The sequence below is a fragment of the Botrytis byssoidea genome, assembly GCF_014898295.1.
Source record: "Botrytis byssoidea strain MUCL 94 chromosome Unknown BBYS_001, whole genome shotgun sequence".
Lineage (NCBI taxonomy): Eukaryota > Fungi > Ascomycota > Leotiomycetes > Helotiales > Sclerotiniaceae > Botrytis > Botrytis byssoidea.
In genome coordinates this window covers 2,168,332-2,185,986 of record NW_024065842.1, presented here as the reverse complement: position 1 = coordinate 2,185,986, position 17,655 = coordinate 2,168,332, and the positions used below count along the sequence as shown (strand labels likewise).

General features: G+C 42.6%; 5 protein-coding genes across 5 annotated transcripts; 2 read left to right on the top strand and 3 right to left on the bottom strand.

Annotated features, from left to right (window-relative positions):
* Positions 1-1,209: 1,209 nt before the first annotated feature.
* EAE97_000653 (uncharacterized protein) lies at positions 1,210-2,750 on the top strand (the record flags this gene model as incomplete). Its single annotated transcript, XM_038871163.1, has 2 exons — positions 1,210-1,477; positions 1,534-2,750. The coding sequence occupies 2 exons, from the start codon at positions 1,210-1,212 to the stop codon at positions 2,748-2,750; spliced, it is 1,485 nt and encodes a 494-aa protein (XP_038738524.1).
* A 759-nt stretch (positions 2,751-3,509) lies between these two features.
* EAE97_000652 (uncharacterized protein) lies at positions 3,510-5,585 on the bottom strand (the record flags this gene model as incomplete). The annotated part of the gene is made up of 2 exons (XM_038871162.1): positions 3,510-5,315; positions 5,370-5,585. The coding sequence occupies 2 exons, from the start codon at positions 5,583-5,585 to the stop codon at positions 3,510-3,512; spliced, it is 2,022 nt and encodes a 673-aa protein (XP_038738523.1).
* A 979-nt stretch (positions 5,586-6,564) lies between these two features.
* Positions 6,565-8,977, top strand: EAE97_000651 (uncharacterized protein; the record flags this gene model as incomplete). Its single annotated transcript, XM_038871161.1, has 3 exons — positions 6,565-6,935; positions 6,992-8,753; positions 8,801-8,977. 3 exons carry the CDS (start codon positions 6,565-6,567, stop codon positions 8,975-8,977), a joined length of 2,310 nt encoding a protein of 769 aa, XP_038738522.1.
* Positions 8,978-10,673: 1,696 nt separating this feature from the next.
* EAE97_000650 (uncharacterized protein) lies at positions 10,674-12,122 on the bottom strand (the record flags this gene model as incomplete). Its single annotated transcript, XM_038871160.1, has 2 exons — positions 10,674-11,797; positions 11,855-12,122. 2 exons carry the CDS (start codon positions 12,120-12,122, stop codon positions 10,674-10,676), a joined length of 1,392 nt encoding a protein of 463 aa, XP_038738521.1.
* Positions 12,123-14,911: 2,789 nt separating this feature from the next.
* EAE97_000649 (uncharacterized protein) lies at positions 14,912-15,836 on the bottom strand (the record flags this gene model as incomplete). Its single annotated transcript, XM_038871159.1, has 4 exons — positions 14,912-15,208; positions 15,305-15,504; positions 15,555-15,604; positions 15,670-15,836. The coding sequence occupies 4 exons, from the start codon at positions 15,834-15,836 to the stop codon at positions 14,912-14,914; spliced, it is 714 nt and encodes a 237-aa protein (XP_038738520.1).
* Between the last annotated feature and the right edge of the window lie 1,819 nt (positions 15,837-17,655).

The window sequence follows — 17,655 nt, the reverse complement described above, 5'->3', positions numbered from 1 at the left end:
TGAGAATGATTGCTTAAGGAATTCTCTGCTCTTTTGATACAATTGAACCACAGAAATGAAGGTAGAAATGAGGGTAATCAAAGATTCAAATATATATTCCCTATTACTGTTGCCCAATACGACGGCATGGTGTGTGATTCACTGTAAAGTCCTATCATGCCATCGACCCTCCATTCGAACATTCTCGCCACCAATAATATCTCGGCTTCGATACATCCACAGAATGGCCACTTGTAGTGAGATTGTCAATCCAACACTCTCATTTCGGATTATGCACATATTGAACTCAGAGACTCTTGGAATCGGAGAGTCCCTTCAAAAATCATAATTCATGATTCTAAGTATGCAGTTAAGCTGTCATTATATCTTACTAAAGAATATTGAAAGACAAAAAATATGTTGAAGCAAACATCATGTATCGTAGTGATCAGAAGCATCGAGTTCAAGGTAGCGAATCAAAAATTGTAGCGAGTAATGTTCCGTCGAGATTTTCAGTTGTAGCGAGGCCGATATAAGAGGAAACATGAAGTGAGTCGATACAGAAGAGGCTTACAACGTATAGCGAGTTTGAATAACCAGATGAGGAAGTATTGGAAGGGAATTGAAGAGGAAGAAAGCGGTTGAGAGGGACCTCGAGAGTGCGATTCTTATAGATGTTGAAAGTGGCGGTTGGCACGTGGACGCACCTTGCCTAGATTAATGCTAAACTTGAGGGGGCATGCACCACTGCTGAGATTATAAATTGATATTTTTTTATATTTGTTTTTAATTTAAATTAAAAAAGCAATTCAGGGTTATAATTTTGTATAAAACTTATTATTATATTATAAGTATTTAATTTAATATTAATTATTAAATAAATCAAGTATATTAGAATTGTTATAAATTAGAGTTAATACTATCAATCACCTTGGGATGATTTAATAGCTGATAAGTATAATTTAGCTTCCTATTCTATCAGGTATTGGCTAATGATTTAAATAAACAGAACTAGACATGACCTGTAGAAAGAAAGTGGAATTTAATTGGACAAAACTTCAGCCACAGCTTTTCAATGGATTGTAGCATCCATACCTAGGTACAATCCAGCCTTGTCACTAGCGCCATTTTCCTAGTGTCTGTCCATCCATCCAGACGCGACATTCCCAAAATTATTAACCTGCGATAATAAATCCAAGCATATCCACGAAACAATCATCGAGCAACAAGATGGCGTCCTCAGCGTTCTCAGCATCTCGAATTGTTCATCAAGAATACATTGCTCGCATACGATATTCCAATGCCTTACCACCACCTCCAAACCCTCCCAAGCTCCTCGACATCCCAAATACTGGCCTTGCCAGTGGTCAATATACTACACCTGGATTTGCTACAAGATTAGCGCGAGATCAACCATTGAATATCGAAGCTGATGCGGAACTTGGTATGCCATTAGACTTAGTGGGAATGCCAGGCATATTTGATGGAGACGAGAGCTGTAAGTTCGCATATTTCTTTGCAACTTGCGCAATCGCTCACTTTTAATTTTAATAGCTATACAAGCACCATTACATCCTCCACAACTTCATCCTCATGATCGTGCTCTCCTCAGACCATTGGCGACACTGGGCAAGCCCAAATTCTCCGATACAGGAGTCTCATTTTTGCGACGTACTGAATATATCTCTTCTGGCTTCACCTCAAAAGCGCGGATGGAAGGCACGACCTCAGCGAAGGCACTTGTTGACACACGGAAACCAAAACCTATCCAAAACCTACCAGCTGATCGCGAATCTCCTGCATATATTAAGGCACAGGTTGAGAAGGGCTTCGAAACAGCCGCTACCAATCTCAAGGATCGCACCCGAGTCCGCCATCCTACCAAGCGAAATGTTCAATTAGTGGATGCAGTTCCCCTTATACCAGATCTTGATGCTTTCCCAGATGCAGGCGGATATGTCCTGTTGAAGTTCCTCACCAACCCTGTTCCTCCAAGCTCTACTTACGACGCTCGGGTTGAGAGCAGTGTTTTAAGACCCGCTGATCCCACCGAGGCAGAAATCGAAATGAAAGAAGCTGCTAGACAAGCTTATGAATTAGATCCCCATAATAACCCAGCTCCGGACGAAAAGATACAATACGAAATGTTCATGCCGGATACGGTTACTGATGCCAAGAATATCAAAAGGAAATTCGACGTTCTGGATCCTGAACACGACGATAGAGACCTATATTCACAATTTGATGAGGAAACGGGCAAAGGCGCGTTCAGACTGAAGAGACTTCGTGCGTATGAAACAGTTCAAACGAGCGGTGGAACGGATGACAAATATGATGAATATGTGGTGATAGCTATGCATGATGGGACCGATGGGTTACACCAAAAAGCCGCCCATTACTATCCTGTCGTCCAACGAAGTTCCATCAGACCACAGAGAACCAAGAATATTCAAAAGATGAGGCACAATATTAGCGGCGAAGAAGAGGAAGTTTTGGATATGGTGGATCTGAGCATTGTTGACCCGAGCGCGGAGACGAAGCAGGTGATGGAAGGATTCAAGACTTGGCCGTATGGAGAGAACCATGAGGATGACGCAGAGAGAGAGGCAGCCGAAGTTGAGGAGGCGCTCTCTGAAGCAGATGCTGAAGGCGAGGACGATGACCTGAATTCGCCTGTAAGACCTAGTTTGGGTGGAAAGACGATTGCGTCTAGGGTGCAGAGTGATGAGGACGATGACGATGATAATGAGAGTTTACATTCCGAGGATTAAGAAACATCGATCTGGGCGAGGATCTGCATGGGAACAAGACTGTGAGAAGGACATTAGAGAGATGAAGCAAAGAAAGGAGTGAGAGATAGTGGAAAATGCGCATATGTGCATATCAAACAAATATCTATCGAGCAATAGATACTTAATCATACAGGTCTACTTCGATTTCGCATAGCAAGGGACGGCGTTCTTTGAGGATGATTGTAGTTACACAGCAGAAGAGAAAGATGTGAATAAAATGATACCTACACGTACCTTAAGTCAAGATATCGTGGGCAATCTAATGAGGACTTGAAAATGAGCATCAAAATGAGAACCAAAGTAACCACTCTACAACGATGCATGTTTGTAAGCGTGATATTCATGATATGTAATTAACCAACTATATGCACCTATCCTACCCTGTTCTAGCCTATCCTATTCCATAAAAACCAGCCTATTCCCAATCAAACCCCAACGAACCAAGAGAAAGAAAACGCCTTTGCTAACGTGATGCTATGCTTGCGTATCTGTATGTTTGCGTGTGCGTATATTATGCTTCTAAATCCAAAATGACTGCAACGAGAATCTCGTCGCTAAATTACATTCTTGTCTATATCCCCACCAAACGACTCTACCCCTATCTTATTTGACCGATGAGGAAAAAAGGTAAAGGATCGGTGAATGTTCGTATCTTGAGGTCAAGACTATTGAGCGAAGACTTAGATTCTCCAGTAATTCCTCACGTTCTAATGATTATCTCATCTTCTATTACTCCATTTACAATTCCACACTCGAATCTGTACATTTAAACCACCAATTTCTCTTCAAACATGCTTCCTTATGTTTTGGTGTCGCGCTAGGCGTTGGTTTTACATCAGGTGAAGGATCAACGCATACGAAACCAAACCAATTTTTTGAGGTGCATGTTTGAGTTGTAGTCGACGGGGTTGATGTTGTGGGCGAGGGGAGAGGTGGTGCGGAAGTTATGGAATGGGATGAATCTTTTGTGCTCGATACAGAGACGGATGTGGAAGTAGAGGTAGGATCTTTGCAACCAAACCAGCCAGGATGCTCACAAGTTGTTGTTGCTGTGGTACTCGTAGTAGAAGAGGTGGAAATGGGTGTATGTGGCACTGAAGTACTGCTGCTTTTAGTGGTAGTTTTCTCATCTTTACAGCCAAACCAGCCGGGGGTTTTGCAAGTTGAGGTTGATGTTGATGTGGTAGTAACCGGTACGCTAGTCGTAGGCTTGAAGGTTGTAGATGCATCTTCATCTAAGCAGCCCCACCAGCCAGGCGTTTTACACGTAGAGGTACGACTCCGAGTGTTCGTGGTTGACGTTGACGTTGATGGCACTGACGTGGCAGTGCTACTGCTGTTACCTTCTACCTCTTTCCAGAGTGGACAGTCTACGCATTCCGGTGTAAATTTGCAGACTGGTACCGTATCATAGACTTTGATGATTTGCTCAATAACAGTTATGATCTTGTGCGACCAGATATGTACTCCCCACCCATGATCGGCTACAACGTCATAAACACACTCCATGCCGCTATGGCATGAGCTTTCTAATGCGTATCCAGCGTATGAACAAGAAGCGGTAGCTCCATTGCACGTTCCCAAATAGATCGGGTCGGCAGTATGTCCAAAATGATAAGCTCCAGTAAACTCACGCTTCTGTGGTGTACTTGGATTGTGACCTGGTGGCGCTGGTAAACCTAAACGACTTACGGGTAGAGCATCTGGAACGGCCTCGAATGTAACAACAGGAATACCATATGTCAGCCCTAACATAGAGCTGACCGATCCGCCAAGAGAGTGACCTGACATCCACACGTTTGCGTTAGGATAAAGAGCTGTGACATTGGAGTAGAGGTGTCGAGCCGCGGTGTAGTATCGATTTTCAGATCTTAAGCTTTTCTTGAGGCACGATACATTGCAAGTGTAAGTTCCAGTAGCACAATCGCAAACTTGTCGGTAGAAAGAAGCACCTTGTTGGCCACAACAACAACTGAAGAACAAATTGTCGTTCTCCTTATCGTTTGTAGTTGTCCCATCTCCATCGTACACCGCAAGACTCGTTCCTTTTAATCCTATGACAATTGTTGAGTTTGACTCATCCATATAGATATAACCTCGTAGCCCGTCGGCATCCCAGCCGAATCCATAGTCATCGGTTCTATTAAACCCCCCATTGACGTCCTTCCAGTCCCCTGTTTCTGGTTTGTCCACATAGGCGTTCGCTGCCATTTGTGCCAGTGTTATGATCGTATCCTTGTCTGTGATATCCGGTCCAGGAATTTCGTCAACAGTCCAAGCCGACGGTGACAATGCCCATACATCTCCGCTCTCTCTTGATGCCGCCACCATTGGGTCAACCACTGAAGGTCTCCTGTCTTTTAATCGTTCTATCTTCACTGGGCTCTTCTTCATAACCAATGGCCTTGTCACCTCTTGTAATGGCCCCTTTCCATCTTCGGATTCCAGCCATACTGTTGACTTGGACTTGGTATCTAGAATATCAAGTTGTTTATGTAGTTGAGGATATTCGTATGTTCCATGATGGAAGACGTGGCGAAGGGACTGTTATTTACTATCAGCATTATTTAAAATGTGGCGGTGAAAGGATATATTTACAAAAACATGATTTCCAGCGGAATCCGGTCCATGACCGGATTCTGGAATCAAAGGTGGTAATATGGGCAATATCGGTTGCTGCTGTCGTTGCTGTTGTTGTTGTTGATGAGTTGAGTCCGATGCACTTATCGGTGTCGATAAGGCCAGGAAAGATAGCAGTAATTGAGCTGTAACCCTGCCAGCAGAAGAACAGGATGTAGATGATTTATACCTCATCTTTTAGAAAGTAGTTATGAATGAGGAAAACAAAAGAAATGTATCTACTTTGATACTTTGTTGTATATGACTAACAATAGAGTAGGTATACTCGAGCATTGAGATGAGAGATGATGAATGATACTCGAGTAGATGACGATAGTTTAATGTCAAAGAGGCGTCACAAGCACACAAGCATTAAGGCGGAGGGTTATACTCTGTGCAGGAGATTGAAATAAAGAAATCCTATTGGTTCTGTGGCTAATCCTTGTGCATCTCTTATATTTCACAGCCTCGAGACAACCGTCTAGGTTTGTTTGGATGATGTTGGGAAAGATTGCCGTACCTGACAGGAGAAGGAGATCCACATGATCAAATGTACCGTTGATCATACTCAGTTATACGCCCAAGTTGAAGGTGGTACCCAAGTCAATCTGGATCGATTAGGAAAGCCGACCCCTTCGTCATACCTCTCTCAATTTACCAAAAGATATCGTAAACCGGCCGGAATACAAAACCACCTGCACATCCAATACATCAAAAGTCGAAGACCAACTGGCACAAGCTGGCGTCTACGAGTGAGTCGTCCATAGCTAACTAAGGTAGCTACTTAGCTTATTCTAAGTCCTCGTTGACTTATCTAATATAAACCCACGTAGCTTCAAGCTAATCACGGAAACTACTTCGACTAGGTACTCAGACTACATCGAGTACTGCTATCTTCTATTGCCTTTCCTTTCCTTTCCTTCCATTTGAGTGCCTTCTACCTATCGTTCGATTCATCAAAATCAATTTATGCTTATGCAATGTAACTTGATTCTCTTCCCTTTGCATTAATCGAACTCTTCAATTTTCCCACACTCTTTTACACAACGATCCCCGGTTGTTGCTCGAGCAAAGTAAAGTTTCAGGCGTCATCGTATTCATGCGACTATAGTTCACCACTTCATAAATAGGTATTAATTGTTTGTCTTCTCGATTTTCGCTCATTACCTTCAAAATGCAGTCATTTACTGACAAGATGCATTTTACTTTACCAGATTTCATGTCGTCTCCAGGGAAAAAGAGTGACAGCCAACGGCCTCGTCCATTGCAGCTTTCCAAGTCATTTTCAAATCAAGAACCACCTTCTAGTCCGGATCGTCTATCCCGTCCTCTCCGAGCAAACACCATACAGAACGGTACTGTCCCGTCGATACTGATGTCGGACACGGCAAAGTTGGGGGAAAACAGGCGACCTGGAACACAATCAAATATTTTTGAGAAAACCTCCGAGGATGAAGGGGAGGGCGGGGAAATGACTGAGGCGTCTGGAAAGTTACCCGTGGATTTCGATGAACTTCCTATAGAGCTTGTGAGCTTAGCAGATAGGTCAGTTGAATCTTTAGCATGAAGCAACCAACACGCTCGATTAACATTCGCTGTAGTTTCATTGATTCTCTATCTGCAAAGATTCATCCCACCCCTCCTTCAGTCGACAAATTATCGGGGCTTTTCCAAGACTTCTATGCCGTTGCTGCCAATCACATCAACACTCACATCTCCGCATTATCCTCCCGACAACATCGCGCAAGCTCTCCAGCGCCGCCAGCCTCATCATTATCGGTAACGGCGAGCAAGATCAGAGCGAAAGCTACTTCCATGAACAAGGAACGTCCCAAAGTAATAGAAAGAAAATCATCTGAACAACAGATGTTAACTAGCGAGGAAATCAACGAGCGAAAACGTGCTAGGAAAGCGCTTGAACATAAACGTGTTGCGTTAGAAGAAGCAATGGAAAGGAGAGTTTGTGAAGGCATATATGATAGGATATGGCGACACAGGAGTTCACAAGATGAAGCTCAGGACGAGAAGCTCCGATCGAAAACTGCCGCTTTGTCAGTGGTTGGGATAGGGTTAGTAGATCTAGGAGTTGATTTGGGCATAGAATCGAGTGAAGAGCCAGATGCGGCTGAAAAACGAGAACTAGAGGTTCGAGAGTGGCTAGAAGGTGCCAGAGGAGAGTTGATTGCGATGAACGACGAAAGATATCCTCTTGGGAAACTTAACCACTTAAAGGCGGCCCATAAAGGTATTGTTGATACCTTATCACACTTTCATCCATCTTCATCGGCAGATGAGATTATGCCTATGCTCATCTTTACCCTTATAACATCTCGACCAGAAGGGATGAATGTTATAAGCAACCTTTACTTTATACAGCGATTTAGGTGCGAAACGAAGATTGATGGGGAAGCTGCTTATTGCTTAACAAACTTAGAAGCTGCGATTTCTTTCCTTGAAACTGTAGATCTTGCAAGTTTGAGGGCAGACGAAATTCCATCAGGGCCAATCAAAATCAGTAGTCGACCCAGCACACCAAAAACAGACAAAATTGATTCTTTGACAGTTGGTATCACACCTACAGGTCTCTCAGCTCCGGCAACCGTTTCGGCAACCCCAAGTCCTTCTGTGTCTAAACCTACGAACTCACCCGTGTCCACACTTCGGCCTACGATTCAAACAGCGGACCGAAGGCTTAGTGATTTGTTTCAGCCACCTGCGGCTTTCGGGGCCGCTGGAGATGCAATATTTGATACCGCTGATCAGAGTTTCAAGAGTATTGGGAACAGTTTGGAAGGTAGCTATAAATTCCTACTTGGAAAGCTAAAAGAGCGCGACTCCAAAGGCCAAGCTTCAGAAATCGCTATACCAAAAACGCTGGATGATGCCCGAAAGCTTATCAGTACACCCCCACCAGAAGATGACGGCTCTGTAAGTGGTGGAAGCACTCCTCAAAGCCCAACTGTTAAGGAACATAAGGATGGATCTAGTGCAGAGACGAAGCCCGAGGGACGTAGCCGAAGTGATTCGGCTCAAAGAATTGATGATAGAGTTCTCAGCTTCATTGGTGGTCGCAAAATGACTAGAGAAAGAAGCGCGGATAGTAATCGAAGTGGTGGCAGCTCTAGCAAAAGGGTTGCATTTGTCCAAGAAGAAAATGGGGAGAAAGGGACGCCCTCTCCACAGGCTCCGGCTGGCAACCCAGCCATTGTTGAATCAATGCGAAATCTCGGCAACTCACTCAATCCGATGAACAGGATTGCTGGGATGGGTATGATGCGTGGTTTTGGACGGGTAACAACTCCGACAACACCCACCCCGACTAGATCAACCGTACCGGATGGAGGGACTGCTGAGTTGACTACTGTATGTATCATGTATCCTGTACAATCTATACTTACTAAATTTGATAGACATTCCCTGATTTAGCAACGTCCCTACCATCTAAAGAGACACCCAAAATCGCGCCACCGAACAAACGATTCATGGAACTTCAAAATCCAGGGGATCTCAAAATTAGCGAGGTGATGGAGTTATTGAGAGATTATAGAAGATTAGCAGGAGCTTTAAAGGATCTAGGGGCTGTCTAGGTGGTATCACCATAATTTTCTTTGATTATTTTGTCGTTTACATATCCTCGGATACCACGTTCCTTAAATTTTTCCTTTGTCTTATTTTCCATTCCATGGGCTGCTATTAGGATATTGGGAATATGTTAGAATGTTGTTAACTGGGGCGTGGATATGGGAAACATAGAATTGGATGGGTGTATGGTACGGGATTTGAATTGGGAGTCTCTGACGAGTGGGGAACGTCTGATTTTGAAACTCGACGTGGAAGTGAGCTAAACTCGGCCTGACAAAACCCATCTATACGCGTGGGTTTCAGTTTGAAATTCAATGGACCGAGAGAGGATGGGCTATATCGTCACATATTTAGAGGAAGAGTAAGAGTTAGACACACGGTATTGGTTTAAAGGATTTGGAGAGGTTGAATTTGTTTGACATTATGGATGTAGTAGACAACAGAAGATCGGGAGACATCAGTGAAGGTGAGTACTCGAGTACACTCTATGTGATGAAATAGAAAATTATCATTGTGAGATTGAAAATGAGAAGAATTTCAAAGTTATCTGTTTGTAATTATTGTGATGCGTCGATGTGATTTTGACACTATGACTGGACAGTGAGATGGATTTTATTGGGAATCGGAATTCTTGTTTTTCTAGTTGTTGTATGCTTATTTTGTGTTGTGTAGTAGGATTTATTTCGGCTTTTAACAAGAGTGGAAAGGGGGGTAAGCTAGCTAGCGAGAATCGAGATGAGGACTTATGTTTGGGCACTCGTGCTAGTTGGGTATATACATAGTTGTATGAGTATAAAGAATATAAAGAATATAAAGAATATATATATATTTATAATACTATACTTTTATTATTATGATATATTTTCTTAATTATATAACAATATTAAATAATTTAATTGATATTTATTAAAAACAATAATAACATTATATCAGATGATAATCTAGCAATTTTATTAGATAATAATGAAATATAATATAATGACTATAAATATCAGATGATATATTTTTAAATCGAATTATAACATATTAGATGAAGAAATCGTTTTGAACAAAAATGTCTGTATGACACGCTATAATTCACTCCTCTTACTCACCCCTCTCCCCAATTTCTCCCAGCACTAACGAGTTACAATGTACAAATCAGAACTCCCCTCCTCTCCTCTCCCCAAATCTAATCTTCAGCAACATAAAAATATAATTTAAAGTACAGATAAATGCAATATGTATATGGATGCTTAATTATGAATATTAAACCATTGGCTATCAAGTAACATTATCGAGATAATCATTACAGAACAGTGGAGAGAAGCACGGAGATTTAAATTCACGAGTAGGGTGTTATTATTCTTATTCATGGTATAAAGTGGATTAATGGATTGTGGCGATGTACACAGCACCTGCATATCTTCTCCATTGTCGATATCAAAAGAGCCTCCTTTTCTCCCAATCCACTTTTCCTGGAGTGGTATTTATTTCCTCGTCTTGTGCCATCCAAATGACTTAACAGTCTGTATTAGCAATTCATTCATTCATCTATTCGTCCGTCGATTCCTCCTAGGATGAACTAATCAGTTCTACTTCTTCCCTCCGTCGCAAAATGGTATCATCAAATAATCAAACACAAAAATGATATACAAAAAATCCACACTCAAAGTAAACAAACAACGGCACCCCTCCTAAGTCCCTAGGTTTTAGTGAACGTTAAAGCGCATCACCTCTCCTCGCATCCTCACTATTTAATCCTCTTACCCCATCTCGATCCCTTCCATATCCCGGATGCCCCAAAACTGGAGCCATGTTTTGGTTCTGGAAATGTTGCATATTCTGCAACTCGATGTGATTGCGCTCATTCATCACTTCCTCTTCTTTCTTCCTCCTTGCTCTTTCCCTCTCTCGAGCCTTAAGTCTTTCGGCCATACTGCCTCCTCCTTGACCGAAACTGCTCTGGCCGAAACTTCCCTTTCGATCCATAGGCCACTGATCAATATTAGGGCTCCTCATATTTGCGTCTGTAGATGCTGTGGCCGGACTACTATATGGTGAGGAATAAGGAGACAGGTACACCTTCTCAGCCATGGGAGTTATGGGACTGTCTTCAATCGGCGTCATGACAGCAGGCCCATTGAAATTTCCCCCATGAGGTTGTTGTTGGCCCCAATAATTCGGCTGTAGAGGTTTTTGGGAATTAGGACTATCAAAGAATCCACCTGATCCGGATGTCATATTAGAGACTGCACTATCTACTTCATTTACAGGAATATGGCCGCCGATTCCATCGACGTCGTGTGCGTTTTTCCAAGCCGCATAGCCGGTATCGAGTTGATGTTGACGAAGAATGCGGCGACGGCGACGGCGGCCATTGAATACGATGCAGAACCCGGTGATGAAGAGGGCGAAGACAATTATTCCTACTGCGACTCCGATTCGTGCATTGAGAGAGAGGCCGGAATAGGTTTGACCGGGTACGGCGGTGGGAGTGGGAGATGTCATATTTAGTTGAGTTGTGGAAAAGGGCGAACCTTGGAAGGATAATGTTGAGCCTGGTGCGGGTTGTTGATCACAGGCTCCATAGAGGAGAGTGTAAAAATTGTTCAGATAATATGTCGCTGTCAAGATCTCGAGACAGTTCTGACATTCGGCGATTTGATTCGTAGCGATGTCTGAACAATAGCCATATTCAGTTTGGGCATCTGTCGTTAAATTTCCGTATTCGATGGCATCCTTCATTGGAGCACACGATAGAGACGTTATACATGGCGTGTCTTCCACATCTGTATTATTTGGGAAGCCGAAGAGACACCAACTCATTGCATATCTCAAATTATCTATGTAGCCATGTTAGTCATACTTCAACACATATATTTGAGGAAAGAACAACGAACATAAACCCCATTCCAAATCCGTCTCATTCGTTGAAGGATCAACAAAAGTACTCGTCAATTGACATCCCACGCAACCAGAGTATGTTGTTCCAATCAAACTTGTATAGTCCGTATTCTGACACACGATATCATTCTCTCCTGAGGTTCCTCCTAAAACATTGCCGCATTTCGATGCACATGGTGAACCCGGTAGAGCTTTCAATGCACTCGCGGATTGTGTGAAGGATGTGATGAGGAAGAGGCTCGGAACCAATATTGAAGACCGCATGTTGCAGATATGTTATTATTATATATTGGGGAGTAACAGGAAAGAGGAATTCGTGGCGGGTGGTGTATAAATTATTGAACCTTCGTCATTCGCATCAATCCTTATCGTTTTCTATCTCGTCAAGGATCTTTCTTGTGTATCGTAAGGTGGAGTAGTAATAAATAATAGTCTGATATTCGATCTCGACCAGCAAGATCTATCTCATCCAAATATTTCTATGATATAGGAGGTAGGTATTGAAGGTTGATTGATCCTCTATCGAACCGTCATAAAGATATTAAAAAAGGAAGTATTCGTCCCACAACATTCAACCGACTCATAGACTTCATGAATAAGTTTGTGTTGCGGGAATTTAGCATTCTTGTATGACTTGAAAAATTGAGGTGATAGTGATAGTGGATTATGTGTGTGATAAGAAATGCAGTTGTGCTTCTACTAGGTAGGTAATTGAGAAAGGTTCTCCGCAACAGCAACAGCAACAGCATCACATCCACTTCCTTCCCGGTGCATCGATCACATAAGAGTCTGGCGGTTGAATAGAAGGCCAAGGTAAGGTACAAGGCACCCATGCAGACATGGTTACTGACCATATGTATGAACATGGGTATATCTTCATCTTATCATCATGATTGGAGAGCTTCGACATTTTTTCACCATTTCCCTTCTTTCCCATCACTCAATCACGTCGTCACATTTGATGATTGGTCGAATAAAGAAAAATAATTGGTCGTATGCAGAAAAGAAAAAGCTGGGGTCCAAAGAAATTGACAGGGGAGTTCTTTCCTTGTTTGATCAAATCAGTACGAAGCATATGCCGTATTCCTGATGTTCCTGATGTTCCTCAATTTGTGGCGGAATATGCAGATGGCCGTTGACCTATTGTTGTGATCATGGAATCCATTGGATGACTTGGGTGATTTGGATCTTCTATTTGCTTTCCTTTTACTTAAGAAAAAGGCATAGCCAACATTAAAAAGACGGTTGAATTTGACAATACCTCTCTTGGGGTCCGAGATCCCGATTTGAAGCATGGCTGTGCATTTATTGATGGATTGATGGATTGATGGATTGTTGTAGCAAGCAAGTACTGTGTCTACCTTCCTACCTACCTACTCTGTACCTACCTATGTTCGGTCAGATGTTCGAAACACCAACGTTTGGTGACACACTTGAGAGTGGCTTGCTGTATGTTATTTGCTTCCACTTTTCCAACCGTCGGCGTTTGAGAAGAGTACTTCGTAATCGATTCGATGCTCTCATCGCCACCTACCCTTTTGGAAATGTTATCACATATTCAATAATTCAGCTCGGGGAGAAAGAACTCCAGACCCTTTTTTCTCTCAATATCGACATTTACATTATACCCACCTTGGTATGGTCCACATGATCTACGTGATTCAATTTGATCCAATCAATCTTCTTGTTGCCCAATATTCGCTTATTTCGCTTCTACCTGTTCTTCAAACTTTATTTATTTTAATTGGCTCGAGATTAGTTTCCGGTGCGGGCCGGTTGAAGTATTGTCTAGTTGTTGGTGTTGTGGATAAGATAAGATGAATCAGTAGAGGGGAGGGCGACAGGGAAAGGGAAAAAGGAAATGTAAAGGAAAGTCCACCAGTCGGCCCCCAATTTCACCTCGCTTTCAACTTTATTCCTCATCAGCCCAGTCCAGCTCAGCTTACCTGTCGCATGTTGGAATAAATCTATTGCGCCTCTCGTGATAGATCTATCCGTTCCCATTCCCGCTGCAAAACAATCCAACAATATCTTTTTCGACCCCATAGGACATAGTAGCACAACAGCATAACAGTTCAGGATTCGTATCAAGTTGAAATTTACCTTATTATTAGTATCATGGATCGAACACAAGCCACGCAACTGTTGTAAATATCAATCTACGTGCCGGAGGTCGTCAATCGTCAAAACCTTCAGGTCTTTCAACTCATCCGATTCAATTGATCCGAGGTAAAATGTCACCTCGTCCGTCAAACATACTTCGTGCACCAATAGCGCTTATTTTCTCAATGTGAGGTGACACTGAAGCCAAGTCTTTCGCCCCCCGTAAGACTCAGTACACCCGAACCGCATTGCTTTCCTGGGGCCTCTGTCCGTTCTGTGAAACCACATACTTCCCCTCGCAAACCTTTTTCATGCCACGGCGCTACAACCAAACTCTCGGGTTCTCACCTCGGATTGTACAACACATGTACAGACAATTAACCCCACTACCAGAACTCAATTCATCCAGTCGTATCAACCACATTCGATCTAATGCAACATCAATCTTTCACCCCCAGATCGGCATTTACTTGTTCATTATACTCCGTAGCTTTTTGGGTATGTACTACAAGGATCTACGCCAAAACGTCGTTAGTATTTCGGCAGTGTTCTTAAGCCTGTAGCTATGTGGGCACATGATCTAAGCGCCTTGTGTTCTGCACCCATCACCACAGAGAGGAGCAGTCCGTCTTACGCGTTTTGTGCTTCTATTTCTCATGACTAGGTAAACATTGTGAATCGGTACTTTCGACAACGTCATTCAGGAGCTAACCGCTTGGGAATGAGGCATTTGTGCTTGAGAAACCTTACCATTTCACCCACATGCCATGCAGCCATGTAGACATCACCAAAAGCATGTCAAGTTTGAAAATGGTCATTATCGTTGACTTGATTGCTCAATACATGGTTTTCATTTCCGCTTCTTGCTTTTGAGTTCTGCATGATGGTATCTACCGCATGTTCCAATCAATTCTTTCCATCTTAAAGTGTATATGCTCATTACCTACTGCTTAGCCAGTAAAGACTGTAGTTAGTCCGGGTATTGTGTAATTATTTATGGTTTGGTAAATATTGATCAGAATCCCCGGGTCGGTTGCCGAGTATGCCCCTGGGAATAGTACTCCAGTGGGGTTCTTTGAGCCAGACCCAGTCACACGTAGTTGAAAACAAGACAGGTAGAGTTGAGCGCCTCCTACAGAACTTGCTACATGCAAAGCGATGACTTCTGCGCGCAGCAGGTAGTCACCAGGTGCTAGTGTTGATGGAATGATGAAAGAACGTTTTCCACAGTTGGCGTTTAAGGTTTGCTGCATATGTGTGTTAACCTCATACTTTGGTTAGGTACTTCCAAGTTAGAAAGAAGCCGAGAGATTTGACTTGGGTTAGAGAAAGGGAAAACATGCCGAACCCCACCACTGGCGAGACACATCGTATCCCTCTTGGTCTACTTTAAACCACGAACCGGCGCCAGTATCGTTCGCCGCATTCGAGACCTTGGACATGTACAGAATGACTGGCCCATAATGAGCGCCCCCAATGGCTTCATTAGCACATGATCGATCTCTTGGTTGTTGATGCATCTCTACGGTTACATTCCCTCCAGCTTATTGTATGTCAGGTTAAGCAAGGTCTTCGCGATTTAGATTGACGTACCTGCAACTGAACATACCCCGGATACTCCAACTGTACCCCCAACATTGCACCTGTTCATATACTCAGTTGGCAGAAATATCTTTAGAATGCTACAAAGAATGGTAAGAATATATACCGCAAATCAGTCGATGTTAGATCGGTGACAGGACTATTAGTAGGAGGCAGGCGAACACAGCTTCCGACTTGATCAACACCATTTATCCAAAGCTCCTGGAAAGTTGCATGGCTTCTGACTGTTGCTACAATACTTAGCAAGACAAATGTAATATCTGAACTTCTCATGATGATTGTTGTATCGCCTGCACAACCTTGATTCAAGACAATGTTCTGAAAATATATGAAGATCCACACTTGGGAATCAGCATTTTAATACCACATGCCAAGAACTGCTTCTTTATTCCACGAGACTATAAAACCGTTATTAGCTTCAATATTAATTAAGTCAAGACTGCCAAGTCTGGAGTACACCAAACAAATCCGGGGAAATGTGTGGTCGGTCTGTGAATTAGTTCATAACTTCATATTTGCCTGAATTACCGAACGGCAGTTGCGGTCCGGACGCTTTTGTAGCAGGAAATGTGTGTCATCATAAGATGATTAAGTTCACCGCAAGTGCTCATCTGACAGTGTCATAATCATTCAAGGGAAACATGCTTCCTTCCAAATAGATGACGGGACGAGCCAAGAACAGGAGCCAAGAATGATGAATTCGATCTCCGGAGATAGGTGCAAGTTTTTCGCTCCAATCCATTCAACGAAAGACTGGCATTGATATCACATCATGAAATACATTGGAGGAATTATTGAATGCAGAATAGATGGAATTTTTAGAGTTAGCTTGCCAAGAATCGTTCTCATCATTCCGTTGACGACTCACTTGCGAATTCGTCAAAAGCTTCAACGGAGTGCCGGGATTGAAGAGGGGATATGCTCTCAGGATCTAGTTCATTTTTGTGTCTATACCTAATGTAAACAAACGCCATATTATCGCATCATATTTCACTTGAAGATTCTAAATATCCAGACAAAACCCCTTTGTTGCATATCTGAAATATCTTCCGATAAGCCTTTTGGAGGTCTAGAACTAGTATTACTACCCTCCATATCTTGGTTCGACTTCTGGCTGAGATATAGAGGATCATGCAGTCACAACACAATAGTATTTTTACTATTTTGGAAAACTATTCCAGGATGTAAAGCCTAAATTGATGAGCTCAACTTACCCTTCAGACTAGTATATAAGGATTTACTTTGCGGCACTATGATCTCATTTTTTCGTTGCCTAGATGACTACGAAACATAGAGGGTTATATCTGAAAGATTTTCTAGGCGTAGTCTGATGTAAATCTTCCATAATGAGTAGGCGATTAGGAGGATATCATGATATCCAGGGTAGCCCGGGGTATTTGCCGACGTGCAAAGATACTTTTCACTGTAGATTCGACCAATCGGAGCTATTGAATTGTCGAAAGGAGGGCACTGGAAGTTTCTTATCATTCGATTATGCTTACACTCACAAGTATGAATATGAACATGATCACTAGTACAAAAGCAAAGATACATTGCTCTTTTACTTGCTGTCCATCAATGGGTATGTGTGCTATTGCCAAACGGCATGTAGTACAAACAAAATCAGGAAGCCCCCTATTCGTCTAAAGCGTGTTTTTATTGCTTGCATTTCAGCACTTCGCTTCATGGAAGGGAAGACGCATCGGAAGTGACATAAGGTGGTTGAGTGGAAGTGGAAGAGGAAGACAGAAATGGAGTTAAAGGCTTTGACTCGTGGATTAGACTATTTTCTCTACGTTCCTCCAGCGAGCCGAGTCTAGACCCATGGCATGGCTATGACTCTCTTCGACACTAAAAGACGTTTCGAATCTTCTTCATCGAGTATCGTAGAGAGAGGTTTCAACCGCGATTTCTGCATGTTGATAAAAGATCTCTAGACAGAAAAAGATAATTAGGGTCCCATAATTGACATTTCCGTCATCCACGCCTGTTGTGCAAATCACAACAAGTCGATAGTTCACTGTGCTATTTCCACCTCGAAATTTTTGGATATTCTACAATTGTGCTTTTTCATTATCTCCTCCATTTTCTT